Source organism: Oncorhynchus keta, chromosome 29 (assembly GCF_023373465.1).
Source record: "Oncorhynchus keta strain PuntledgeMale-10-30-2019 chromosome 29, Oket_V2, whole genome shotgun sequence".
NCBI lineage: Eukaryota > Metazoa > Chordata > Actinopteri > Salmoniformes > Salmonidae > Oncorhynchus > Oncorhynchus keta.
Genome location: NC_068449.1, coordinates 46,192,293 through 46,206,448, shown reverse-complemented (window position 1 = coordinate 46,206,448; position 14,156 = coordinate 46,192,293). Strand labels below are relative to the sequence as shown.

Below are 14,156 nucleotides of genomic sequence, written 5' to 3'. Positions count from 1 at the left end.
TGGACCAATTCAGTTTGTCTGTGATGTGTATGCCGAGGAACTTAAAACTTGCTACCCTCTCCACTACTGTTCCATCGATGTGGATAGGGGGGTGTTCCCTCTGCTGTTTCCTGAAGTCCACAATCATCTCCTTAGTTTTGTTGACGTTGAGTGTGAGGTTATTTTCCTGACACCACACTCCGAGGGCCCTCACCTCCTCCCTGTAGGCCGTCTCGTCGTTGTTGGTAATCAAGCCTACCACTGTTGTGTCGATCCGCAAACTTGATGATTGAGTTGGAGCGTGCGTGGCCACGCAGTCGTGGGTGAACAGGGAGTACAGGAGAGGGCTCAGAACGCACCCTTGTGGGGCCCCGTGTTGAGGATCAGCGGGGAGGAGATGTTGTTGCCTACCCTCACCACCTGGGGCCCCGTCAGGAAGTCCAGTACCCAGTTGCACAGGGCGGGGTCGAGACCCAGGGTCTTGATGACGAGCTTGGAGGTACTATGGTGTTGAATGCCGAGCTGTAGTCGATGAACAGCATTCTCACATAGGTATTCCTCTTGTCCAGGTGGGTTAGGGCAGTGTGCAGTGTGGTTGAGATTGCATCGTCTGTGGACCTATTTGGGCGGTAAGCAAATTGGAGTGGGTCTAGGGTGTCAGGTAGGGTGGAGGTGATATGGTCCTTGACTAGTCTCTCAAAGCACTTCATGATGACGGAAGTGAGTGCTACGGGGGCGGTAGTCGTTTAGCTCAGTTACCTTAGCTTTCTTGGGAACAGGAACAATGGTGGCCCTCTTGAAGCATGTGGGAACAGCAGACTGGTATAGGGATTGATTGAATATGTCCGTAAACACACCGGCCAGCTGGTCTGCGCATGCTCTGAGGGCGCGGCTGGGGATGCCGTCTGGGCCTGCAGCCTTGCGAGGTTAACACGTTTAAATGTCTTACTCACCTCGGCTGCAGTGAAGGAGAGACCGCATGTTTTCGTTGCAGGCCGTGTCAGTGGCACTGTATTGTCCTCAAAGCGGGCAAAAAGTTATTTAGTCTGCCTGGGAGCAAGACATCCTGGTCCGTGACTGGGCTGGGTTTCTTCTTGTAGTCCGTGATTGACTGTAGACCCTGCCACATGCCTCTTGTGTCTGAGCCATTGAATTGAGATTTCACTTTGTCTCATTGCTGCATTGTTTATATTCGGACATGTTACCAGACACCTTGCCCTGATTAAACGCAGTGGTTCCTGCTTTCAGTTTCACCGAATGCTGCCATCAATCCACGGTTTCTGGTTTGGGAATGGTTTTATCGTTGCTATGGGAACGACATCTTGACGCACGTTCTAATCAGCTCGCACACCGAATCAGCGTATTCGTCAATATTTTCATCTGAAGCAATACGAAACATGTCCCAGTCCACGTGATGGAAGCAGTCTTGGAGTGTGGAGTCAGCTTGGTCTGACCAGCGTTGGACAGACCTCAGCGTGAAGAGCCTCTTGTTTTAGTTTCTGCCTGTAGGCAGGGATCAGCAAAATGGAGTCGTGGTCAGCTTTTCCGAAGGGGCGGGGCAGGGCCTTATATGCGTCGCGGAAGTTAGAGTAACAATGATCCAGGTTTTACCACCCCTGGTTGCGCAATCGATATGCTGATAAAATTTAGGGAGTCTTGTTTTCAGATTAGCTTTGTTAAAATCCCCAGCTACAATGAATGCAGCCTCCGGATAAATGGTTTCCAGTTTGCAAAGAGTTAAATAAAGTTCGTTTTCAGAGCCATCGATGTGTCTGCTTGGGGGGATATATACGGCTGTGATTATAATCGAAGAGAATTCTCTTGGAAGATAATGCTGTCTACATTTGATTGTGAGGAATTCTAAATCAGGTGAACAGAAGGATTTGAGTTCCTGTATGTTTCCTTCATCACACCATGTCTCGTTAGTCATGAGGCATACGCCCCCGCCACTCTTCTTACCAGAAAGATGCTTGTTTCTGTCCGCGCGTGCGTGGAGAAACCCGTTAGCTGCACCGCATCGGATAGCGTTTTCCCAGTAAGCCATGTAAAAACATGTTTGATGAAAATGGACAAACTAAAGGTTGTGCAATGTGTAGGCCCACTGAGTGGACATTCTGAACCTTGTATGAAGTCAGTAGGTCACATGACAAAGGAGCTGTTGACATTTTACATTTGGAAAAATTAATGTAAAATCTTGTGAGATGAAAATGGACAAATTAAAGGTTGTGCAATATAGAAGGGTGGTCAGTGGACATTCAGAACCTTGTTTGAAGTCAGTAGGTCCTATGACCAATGAGCTATTGAAATTCAAAAATGTAAATAAATCATTTAAAATAGTGTAAGATGTAAATCAACAACAACAAAAGTGTGTGCAATGTGTCTATGCCATCGGGTTAGCTAGGAGGAATGGTTAAAGAGCTATTGAAATGTGAAAAATGAGATTTGTCAGTATGTTGAAAGGTCCCTAACGGCTGTTGGTGGACATAAGGAAAACTACAGGCGAATATCCAACCTGAAACTGTCTTTACCTCGGTGAGAGGTCTATCTGTGATAACGCACTGCTCTGCTTTCTTGACATCACAATCAACTTACAAGACCTACTTTTATCAGACCTGGACTATTGCCCAGTTATAAAGTTCCAAGTTGTGAGGTGATGGGGGAAAAGGAAATGATTAACTTCTAAATGAATAATACTCTAGTCTCCCTAGGCACACGGGTTGCCTCCCACAATGTGAACAATGTTGCCCTAGGTCTGGGATTTCCTTAGACTGATTCACTAGTGTTTCTTGTTAATTATTTGACTAACCACAAATTAATCCATTACTGGTTTCCTTGTAACAGGGTGGAAATCCAGAGCTAGGTCTCTAGTCACTTTTTGGAGTCCCCAATTGAAGACTTGAAATGAAATCAATTCAATTAAACACATATTCCAATCATTTTAACTATAATAAATTAATATATTCAATAGCCCAACAGGACAATTAAAGTTAAATGTATTCAATAAAAATAGATTTTGAATAATTAAAATGTAAAACAAGCATGCAAGTGATCATGTCACAGGTAGGGAACAGGTCTTGAATGTAAGGAAGCATGGAAGTGATCATTCATACAGGTACTGAATAGGGTTGGAATGTAAAGAAGCATGGAAGTGATCATGTAACAGGTAGTGAACATGTCTTGAATGTAAAGAAGCATGGAAGTGATCATTCTTACAGGTACTGAATAGGGTTTGAATGTAAAGAAGCATGGAAGTGATCATGTAACAGGTAGTGAACATGTCTTGAATGTAAAGAAGCATGGAAGTGATCATTCATACAGGTACTGAATAGGGTTTGAATGTAAAGAAGCATCGAAGTGATCATGTCACAGGTAGTGAACGTACAGAATCACAGCAGACAAGTGATGTTCTTAGAAACATATATAAGTAACCAAACCAATCGTTGCTTTTAGATTGTGATTAAGACCTTTCACACAGTTTCAAACATGGGAAACGTTTCCGCAAAAAAATATATTAAACCCATAATCATCTCATATCTAAGCCGAAAATGAAAGAAACAATATATAAAATATGTATTAACTATATGCAAATGTATACAACTTATATACACATTTAAACCAAGTAGTTCTCCCTTACAGAATTACACAAAGACAACTCATTACAAATGACATACAAAATAACTTCTTCATCCCACGCCCTTTCCCTTGTCCTGCCATTAGAAGTCAAACATGTTGATCAAACATTTTGATCCACTCTGATATTTATGAGGTCTTGTTGTGCCATCACATTCATCCAAGTGCTGTCCATTTGTTTCCACAATAAATACACGTGTTCCGGAGAATTCAGAGTATTCTCAGTACTGCACTCCGTGGTTCCGCTGTGCTTTCTCTGCCCTCCACCTTGTGATAAAGGATGTGCAAAATAACTACTAACATTTATCCACTTTCACTAAGGTTTCCCCACATCTACTGTGATTTTCGTGAACAGAGCATCCTTTTCCACTTTGACGACTTTGTACTTGAGAGAGCTGATCCCATCTGTATTTATCGTCAGTCTCGTGCGTTGTATTCTGTCAAACCTGCAAAGGAAACGACTCATCAGTCTACTATCCTCCTATGAAGATATTAGGGATGCACTGATATGTCAATTCTGGGGCCATACAATAGCCAATATTTTCTTGGCTGTGATGGCTGAGTAACAATGCTGATGCTATCATGAAGAAATAAAAACTTTCCCCTTAAAATCTACATTTTCTTTTTTAAAGGTACAACATTGTGGGGAACCTGTTGAATGTGGTTGTTCTAATCTGAAGCTTTACCTCTGAGGATTTGGGTCGTTTAGTTTGTCTCTCTCGTGACGGATCATCCGGCATTTTCCGACCTCGCCATCTGGACGAGAGATGGACATTCCTCTGGAGCTCAACCTGTGGAAATCAGAGTTTATTATTATAATGGACTTTGCATACAAGTTGGAAATACTGTGGAATTCAGGGTTGGGGTCAATTCTAATTCAATTCAGGAAGTGATTTAAGTTTTTAAAAACGTGACAACTTTTAAGTAATTTACAGTTTTTAAAAACTGACAACTTTTTAAGTAAACAGTTTCCTTTTCAAAAAAAAAAAAATATTGAAAAAACTGCCATTTCAGTTTCTGAATTGACTGACCCTAACACCCTGGTGAATAGATTGTGTTTTGCATGAGCATTAGACAATGCATCGGTAACATTAGAAAGGGATGATGTCCTCTTGCCAAGTCTGACTTTAATATAGACTCATCCGTAATGCTTTAAAAGTCTGTTTGGATTGGAATGCACTGTCTTGCCTGTTGAAAATGTCGTCATCTTCACCACCCCAGCCCCAGTAGTTGTTGGGAAAGCCGTTGATTTCCAGGAACTGCTCCTTACTTAACGCTGAGACACCGCCAAAGTACTGGTTATAGGGCAACCTATGGATGAGACAAAGACAAAATATTTCTCATCTGGCCCATACAAAGAGCCAAGTAATGAAAAGGTTAGACTAAACATAAACAGATATACTTGTTTACTACTCTTCTAGCTGTGTACTCATTGTATGAATTGAGGAAGAGTCCCAATTAATGAAAATGAGAAAGAAGTTGTCGGTTGAGTTTTGTGCCGTACTTGAAGCCAAACTTGTCCATGGAGACAGACAGGTGTCTGGGCTGGCTGAAGCATTTGTAGGGGTTGCGGTCATCCATGGGGATGATGTCCACATCACTGAACACAAAGCAGTCGTAGTCATACTCTTTCAGGGCCTCAGCATAGCCAATGTTCATCAGCTTGGCCCTGTTGAATGTGTTGTCTCCATCCTAATGAAGAAATGACAGTAATATTTAAAACATGGGTAAGCTAAATTAATTGCCAAATATTCACTTATAATTGAATAAAGTTTGTCCTTAGAACATGTTTAATTCATCAAAAAGTGTATTTAAAAAAAATCTGGTATATGCAAATTGATTTCAAGTTGATGTACTCTTGCATTTTGCATTTGAGTCATTTAGCAGACGCTCTTATCCAGAGCGACTTACAGTTATCTAGGTGGGGCAATCACATCACAGACATAGAAAGTATTTTTAATCTTCTTAGCTGTCACAGATCTCCCATTGTTGGGTAAATTATTTAAAGATTTACTGACATAGCGGTGTAAAGCACTGCATCTCAGTGCTAGAGGTGTCACGACAGACCCTGGTTTGATTCCAGGCTGTATCACAACTGGCTGTGATTGGGAGTCCCATAGGGCGGTGAGCAATTGTCCCAACATTGTCTGGTTTAGGGTTTGGCTGGGTTAGGCAGTCGTTGTAAATAAGAATGTGTTCTTAACTGACTTCCCTAGTTAAATACATTTTTAAAAAGCAAGCAGACCAGTTTTCTAAGTTCCTGACAGCCTGAAGATCTACTGAGCTGCAACATTACATTCCAGCCAGTTCTCTTTCCCAACACCCAGCTAACTTCGCATTGTCATTAGCATATGAGCAAAGTACTATAAATAAAAGAAAGGAAGGTCCGCACTCACTACTTTTTTCTTTTACAGATTACTTCAGATCAACGCACCACCTTCAAAAAGACAGTCACTCGGGGCCCGCTTCTTGGACACAGATTAAGCCTAGTCCTGGTCTAAAAATACATTTCGTCTCGGACTATGCTTCATGTGTGTCTGTCAGCTCACCCCTAGGAGCCCCAGACAGGTTTTGTCCTTATCTCATATGAGGAAAGTAAACAATATTTGCATAACCATCATGTAATACACTAACTAGAAACACCAAGGGACTTCCCCTTAAGAAATGTCAGAAACTAAGCAACAGCGTGTTAGAGAACCGCAGAGTATACCTACAGTCGCTTTTAGTTACCTCAGGAGAAAGCAGAAGGAGAAGAAGAAAGCCACCGAGCATTGGAAGAACCCAACCATACTTTAGCAGAGATGTGATTGGTTTCAAACATGCAGTGCTAGGAGAGTGGAAACAGAGTTAGTAGTAGTTATTAGTATGTCAGAATGTGAAACAGAGAGAGAGGGAAAGAGAGAGAGAGAGAGAGAGAGAGAGAGAGACGTTATCTGCCATCTTGGTTTCAAGAACAGGAAGCACCTGTAGAAGTCATGTAAGGACACAGTTCTTTCCTCTACACTGTCAATGGCATCTTCATAGGAGTAGGCTACTCTTCACTATCAATGCGTAGTAGTCACCAGCTGACAGTTAGGGCCGAAGTGGTGATTCTGTCATTCAAATACACCACAAAAATAAAATAATATTGAATTTGATTATATAAGCAACAACAAAAATCTAAAGTTACAATTCTACAACAGGTTGGTCAAAACAAGCTTTGTGATTGGTTGAGACACGGTCTAAGCAATACTAAATAACCAGTTTAGCACGGGTAAGCCTATAATGCAAAAATTGGCATCTTGCTTTCTGTTCCATCCGAGAAATCACTGCGCATCCACTGTCCCATCAGCCCAGACAGGTCATTCATTAACTTGATTTCCACTATAAAAAGGATCCAGCCATTATCTCCCGTGCTTCTAGCCTAACGCCTCAATCAGACCGACAGTGTCATAACATCAATGCTGTGCAATCAATTCTGCAGTCAAACTTCCCCATTATGTAATCCAAAATTGTTACTCTATATGTGTGCAATAAAAGTTTAACATTCACCTTTTGCTAATATTGTCAAGTATATGCATACAAGGCAAACGCAGCGTTCCATTGGAAGTGAATGTACTTCTGTTGTGCCAAAAGGCAAACGATGTCGGTCTGATCGAGGCATTACATTTGGTTTGCAACAACGGGGGGGGGTTGTACAAATGTTGCTGTCGGTCTCTGACATGTGTTGAAATTCTATCTCCACTGTCCCAATGAGGATAATGGTGTCAGGACGAGACAAACATATTTTCTCAGCCCGTCGAAATCATGAATCAAACTAAATTAAATGCAGCTAGTGTGCGGTCGTTCCTGCTTCCGTTTGAAGTGACTGTGTTGCTGTGTAGTTGGCTAGCTCCTCTGAACAGTGTCCTGACAGGAGAGCAAATGTTCTATGTCAGGGAAAATCGTGCATCATTAGCTCATTGTTATGGATGCATCCAAATAAATGTCAATAGAAAACAGCTTAAACAAACTCAAATACAGCTACTTTGCTGTTATTCTGGCTACACAGTTTGACGTGACAGCGTTAGCCTTAGTTGGCTAGCTAGCAAGCAAGGGATAAGAGCGTTGCCATAAACATTTAGGCCGAACGACTGGGTCGCGTCCATTGATATGGAACAAAAATACTTCACGAGTGGGTCACGGCTCCGGCAACCTAACGGATAGAATGAACGACCTGCCGGTTTGGCTAGCAACTAAGATTTGTGTCAGGACCAGGCCTATATTTTAATTGAGGGACGAAATAGTAACCTATGAATACATAACGAAATCAAGTGTTTTATCTAATTGGTAACCCGTTGTAGAAAAGCAATTGTTCACTCGAGGTTGTGCTAAACAACTTTCTTTCTTTTTTTTTTATCACGGCTGCGCTGATCTACCCTCACACGGATCCGCCTTGCACCTGTGATCGCACAGCTGTGCTAAATAAGCATGCCCTCTCATCTACAATTGCTTTAATCAGTTGCCTTTGTTTGGTCTTCATAATTAGAGATGCCTGCTATATCCCGAAAAGTACTATACCTGACCATGTTCATGCTTTAAGGGGGGCAATCTGCAGTTGCTACATCCAATTTTGAACGTATAAATTAAGGATAGAAATGCATTGATTCTTGAAGAATATAACGTATAAATAAATGCCTTTGAGTTTAGTTCAACTTTCATACCCCATCAGAACCCAAAATATAAGCTGGTTTTACCCCAATGTTTGTGAACATTGTAAATGCATAGCCTGAAAATATGCTTAAAACTATAATGTTGATATCTTGGATGATCCGTCTTTGCATCAATAGCTCCATCTATGAATTTAAGAGTTGTTACATTTCTCCAGGCCCTATTTAAAAAAAAAAAAAAACAGAAGCAGGGAGTCCGCTTTGTTATTGCTTTTAACTGTGTATTGCCCCTTTAATGTAACTTTTTTTTGTATCTATGGGAGAGAGAAAAAGTAGTCCTCTGTCTCTTTATCATTACAAGTTAAGAAAGGCAGAGAGTTCATTGAGGTGATGGATGTGGTGCAAAGGAGGAAAGAGGGGAGAATAAAAGAAAGTGAGAAGATGTCAGCGGTATGCAGTCAAACAACTTCAGCTGGTGAGGATGAATCGTTGGATGGTGATTTTAATCATCCCTCACAACAAATATTTCCTTGTGAGAACATTTGTATAGGAGCATCCTACATGGCTAAAAATAAGGGTGCTTTGCCATTCTATAGCGAGCCATTGACTCTTTTCTCTTCCAGTAGTGTAGGATGGGCGCTCATACTGCCATATCTGTTTTCTAATCGGTCTACAAAGACAGCAAGATGCATCTGTGTCTGAAATCCTTTCACAATGACTAAATCTGTTGACTTAAACTTACAAACGTTTGCCCACGGGAGAAACCGTCCAACAGAAATACATAGACCTGAGATACCACACAATCAGTGTCAAACATGTTTAGTTCCTCTTATAACATGTAAGATATGTTGTCCTTTAAAACAATACATTAGAATAAACTCATACTTGATGACATCACGGTTATTTGATAGAAACACTCCATGTTGCAAACCGAAGGCTTCCATTTGTTCATCACGGTGACTTGGCTGTGCCCTCTGATTATCTGTGAGAGACACCTGGTGGTTTACAGATAGTGAGTATAAACTTCAACTCACAGCTGAACCATGTCTGTGTTTAAAGTACAGGCCTGGGCTTGTGTGGAGTCGGGGCGCTGGGGCTGGAAAGCTGGGGGGCTGGGGATGGATGCCTGTCTATCTCCTGTTTCAGTGTCTCTCTCAGTGTCTCTCTCAGAGCTCTCTTAGTTTCTCACAAACGTCGCACTTCTTACAAATCTATCATTTCGTAGTTCCGTACATTTACGTTTCCTCTTCTTTCATCCCTCTTACATTTTCTGTAGGAAGCGAGGGTGAAGGACGGCTGGAGAGGACACAAGGAATCAAGGATAGGCTTATCGAGATTTAGCCTCTGTTTAAAGCCCCTGAGTAATGATTTGTCACTGTGAAGGGGGGATGTTGCGACACACGTTAACGTTCTTCCTGGTATCTACAATGACGGGTGGGAGGTTACTTGTGTGGAAACCTTCAGGCATGAATAAACAAATGCATGACAACCGAGCGGCTTTCTTTGTTCAGACAGACTCTGAAAGGTGAGTTCAGTGAATAGATGAAACCAGTCACGCACAGAGATTAGACTGGTTTCTCTGGCTTTACCTGATTGATGACATAGACGCCGTAGTCCAGCTGTTGGCGCTGAAGGATGGGATGGAGGTAGTAGAGCCAGAACTTGAGGTGATCGTCGCGATGGCGGAAGGGGATGATTAGAGCAACCTTTTGGAGGGCGGCGCAGTCTTGTGGTTTGTAGCGACCTCCTCCCTGCAGACCTGGGTTCTCCTTCCTCACTGTGTCCAAGCTGACAGGCGTAGAGAACTCCACCCTGAGAGGCCCCACTGCAGGTCAGGAGAAACAGATCTCTTGATCTCTCATAAACTCTCACACACCTCTTCCTGTTCCTCAACCACATTCACTTCCTTTTCACTTTCTGCCTTCACACCTCCATCACTCCTTGCTCTATCTCGCTCTCTCTTTGTTCAAAGTTTTCAGCCTTTGACCTCATGTAGAAAAATAGAGCACACACACAAACACACGTGCATGCACACACACACACACACACACACACACACACACACACACACACACACACACACACACACACACACACACACACACGCACGCGCATGCACGCATCCCTTATTGATGTCACAAGCATTTTGCTTACACACAAGCATTTAGCTTACACACAAGCATTTCGTAACACTCGCAATAAAGGGAAAGGGGGATACCTAGTCAGTTGTACAACTGAATGCCTTCAACTGAAATGTGTCTTCCGCATTTAACCCAAACCCCTCTGAAATAACATCTGCTAGCCATGTGTACGTGACCAATAAAATTTGATTTGACGCACAGATCTAAAGGAAATGGTGCTGACTTAACGTATATCTCATGCTTGTTTCTTTGCAACAGGCAGTTCAGAGGTTAAGAGGAAATGTGTGTTATCTCGTCCCCCCAAAAAAAAAGTATGGTCTATGCTGCTGAAAGTATTTGCCCCGAGCCGTGGTTGAGCTGAACACAGAACATATAGTTAGTTTCAGCAACAGAGACCAAACTTCACAATGCAGCTCGGCTTAACATGAAATCAATCGAGAGATCTTTCCTCGTATTAACTTTCATTTAAAGCCAGGAAATATAGGCCTAATGAGATACACAACTACATAATATATGTATAACTACATAATACAATGTTTGATGCGACTGTGCCAGTATACAAATCATTAAGAACACCTGCTCTTTCCATGACATAGACTGAAAAGGTGAATCCAGGTGAAAGCTATGATCCCTTATTTATGTCACTTATGTGAAGAGGAGGAGACAGGTTAATTAAAGCCTTGAGACAATTGAGATATGAATTGTGTAGGTGTGCCATTCAGAGGGTGAATGGACATGACAACATTTTTTTGTGTCGAACAGGGTATGGTAGTAGGTGTCACAGGCGCAAGAACTGCAACACTGCTGGGATTTTCATGCTCAACGGTTTCCTGTGTGTATGAAGAATCATCCACCACCCAGAGGACATCCAGCCAACTTGACAAAACTCCCCAAAACTGTGGGAAGCATTGGAGTCAGACACCTTGTAGAGTCAATTCCCTGACGAATTGAAGCTGTTCTGAGGGCATAGGGGACGAAGGGGTGCAACTCAATATTAAGAAGGTGCTCCTAATGTTTGGTATATGTTTGGAGAAGATCCCAGAGAATGATCCCATGAATGTTATGGCTGATAATTATATATATTTCATTTGCTTGTTATTTTTGGCCAAACAGTTCGATTAAATATATAAAGTTTTAATGTATTTTCTTGGGAGGCCAAACTATCTAGATTCAGGTTCCATGCTTGATTAGGGGAACAAATACAGTCCATATGTGCATGACAGAAGAATTTGAGAAAAAATCAGCATGGAAATAGCCTGCTAATGTGTTATAAAGAGTCATCGTACGTGTTTATAACAATTACATGTATAATACAATATAATGTTTCTGCTGTGCATTTCTGATTAAATACCAGCCCTTGAATTAAAATGAATTGATCAAATCATAGCCTACGTACCCAGATGAGGAGACGGATCAGGACATTTTTCAAACTTATTCCACAAAGTTGTAGTAGAAGTAGTGTTAGTAGTAGTTGTAGTAGCTGCATTGGGTAAATGTATATCCTTAAACTTCGGAGTTACAACGCTGTTATTAAGGTCGTGTTGTCCATTATCTTGCGTTGGAAGTGTCACGGTAATAAAAGCTGTTTCAATTCGCGTCTGTGTCTTTCTTGACAACCCATTCGAGTAACCCATTAAATTAAATAAAACCACTAAGAGATTAACAACACCTAAAACTACAACCACGGTCCAGCCTTTCTTCCGCAGCCTAAAGTTGAGAGATGAGTCGAGCATAATGCGGCTGTCACATGCCGAACTGTAGTGACAAATACATATCCGTTTACGCACCGATCGTATTAAAAAAGCTATTTAAAAAATACTCTTTTTTTTGTGCCAAAATCAGTATAGTTGCAAGCTAAAAGACAAGGTAATATAATTTTCTCCAACATCCTATGCTGTGTGGCTGTGACCATCAGTTGTCTAGGCTCCCGAGTGAATGAACTTATACACTTCATGGCAGTAACATGACAGTGGACCTGTGGCTTCCTCTATAATAAAAGCCCACAACGAGGAAATCATAGCCTACTAGGCAACTGCACTAGCAAACTATTCAATAAAATGCCCCAAACATAGTCATTATGTAGTACTTGCCTAGTAGTCTTTATTAATTTGCAAGTCCCTAAGCTGTGATTTGTTTGAATTTGAATTTACTCCAGAAGAATGACCAAATAGATGCCTTTGAGGTCGTCTATTGTTTTTTCCTTAGAAAACGTTTTAGCCTATATGGCCATTCTAATTGTTCTCTGGCGCTTTCGGCCTACATTTTAAAATAATTGGATTTAAGAAAACTTTAAATTCAATACCAGTATAAGCGACATATACGCTCCTTTATGTGTAAACCTTGATAATGTTTTATGAGAAGGGTTTATATATCAAATCAAATAAAATGTGTAGACCTTATCACGGAATGCTTACTTACAAGCCCTTAAACCTACAATGCAGTTGAAGAAGTAGAGTTAATATAATATTTACTAAATAAACTCAAGTTTTTTTTAAAAATCTATTCAATCAAAAAGTAACACAAGAAATGTACATAACAATAATGAGGCTATAAACGAGTGCTGGTACCGAGTCAATGTGCGGGGTACAGGTTAGTTGAGGTCATTTGTAAGGTGACTAGATAAACAGCAAGTAGCAGCAGTGTAAAAACAGTGGGGGTCAATGTAAATAGTCTGGGTGGCTATTTGATTTGTTGTTCAGCAGTCTTATGGCTTGTGGGTAGAAGCTGTTAAGTAGCCTTTGGTCCTAGGTACCGCTTGCCGTGCAGAAGCAGAGAGAACAGTCTATAACTTGGGTGACGGAGTCTTTGACGAAACTTGGCCCCAGTGATGCACTGGGCTGTACACACTACCTTCTGTAGTGCCTTACAGTCAGATGCCAAGCAGTTGCCATACCAGGTGGTGATGCAACCGGTCAGGATGCTGTCGATGGTGCAGCTGTAGAACTTTTTGAGGATCTGGGGACCTATGCCAAATGTCAGATTAGAATATACTGTAAAGGGCCTCTCTCCTAGAGGCCCGTTAGACATTTTCTCTGCTTCTGTTCTGGAGGTGTGTCCCTGAATTATTGGATTAAGCCGGATTGATTTTAATGAACCTTATAAGGAACTTTTTGATTAACCTTATTTTGGTTTAACCTCCTTTTTGTTCACCTGGAAATTCCCGTTACAAAAGTGTTACTGCAAAAACACTAAAGCAATAACTTAATAAGGTTCACGTTTATCCCCCAGGCCCCCATAATCAGTTGTAAAACTCAAAGGTTGTTACAGACCTAAATCTATCCTACACTGCCTTTCTAAGGTCTTTCGAAAGCCAAGTTAACAAACAGATCACCCACCATTTCGGATCCCACCGTACCTTCTCCGCTATGCAATCTGTTTTCCGAACTGGTCATGTGTGCACCTCAGCCAAGCTCAAGGTCCTAAACGACATCATATACGCCATCGACAGTACTGTGCAGCCTTATTCATCGACTTGGCCAGGGCTTTCGACTCTGTCAATCACCGCATTCTTATCGGCAGACTCAACAGCCTTGGTTTCTCAAATGACTGCTTCGCCTGGTTCACCAACCACTTCTCAGACAGAGTAGAGTGTGTCAAATCGGAGGGCCTGTTGTCCGGACCTCTGGTAGTCTCTATGGGGGTGCCACAGGGTTAAATTCTCGGGCCGACTCTCTTTTCTGTATACATCAATGATGTCGCTCTTGCTGCTAGTGATTCTCAGATCCACCTCTATGCAGACAACACCATTATGTATACCTCTGGACCTTCTTTGGACACT

The 14,156-nt window shown here is 41.8% G+C and overlaps 1 protein-coding gene across 2 annotated transcripts; it reads right to left on the bottom strand.

The window, feature by feature from the left end:
* Nucleotides 1-3,382: 3,382 nt before the first annotated feature.
* On the bottom strand, nucleotides 3,383-12,318 carry LOC118363000 (beta-1,4-galactosyltransferase 1-like). 2 transcript variants are annotated; one of them, XM_035743754.2, is made up of 6 exons: nucleotides 11,775-12,318; nucleotides 9,827-10,062; nucleotides 5,114-5,301; nucleotides 4,798-4,920; nucleotides 4,296-4,400; nucleotides 3,383-4,055 (listed from the first exon to the last, which is right to left on the bottom strand). In XM_035743754.2, exons 1-6 carry the CDS (start codon nucleotides 12,109-12,111, stop codon nucleotides 3,926-3,928), a joined length of 1,119 nt encoding a protein of 372 aa, XP_035599647.1. In that variant the 5' UTR covers nucleotides 12,112-12,318; the 3' UTR covers nucleotides 3,383-3,925. The 2 variants fall into 2 exon arrangements, with proteins under 2 accessions (XP_035599647.1, XP_035599649.1); XM_035743756.2 differs by lacking the exons at nucleotides 9,827-10,062; nucleotides 11,775-12,318 and adding an exon at nucleotides 6,340-6,481.
* Between the last annotated feature and the right edge of the window lie 1,838 nt (nucleotides 12,319-14,156).

Bases quoted from the DNA above. Each gene is read 5' to 3' on its own strand.
- LOC118363000 (XM_035743754.2), bottom strand. From the start codon at position 12,111: ATGCTCGACTCATCTCTCAACTTTAGGCTGCGGAAGAAAGGCTGGACC. The intron at 10,063-11,774 runs GTACGTAGGCTA...CCTGACCTGCAG, and splicing joins TGATCCGTCTCCTCATCTGG to TGGGGCCTCTCAGGGTGGAG. The intron at 4,921-5,113 runs GTACGGCACAAA...TCTCATCCATAG, and splicing joins ATGGACAAGTTTGGCTTCAA to GTTGCCCTATAACCAGTACT.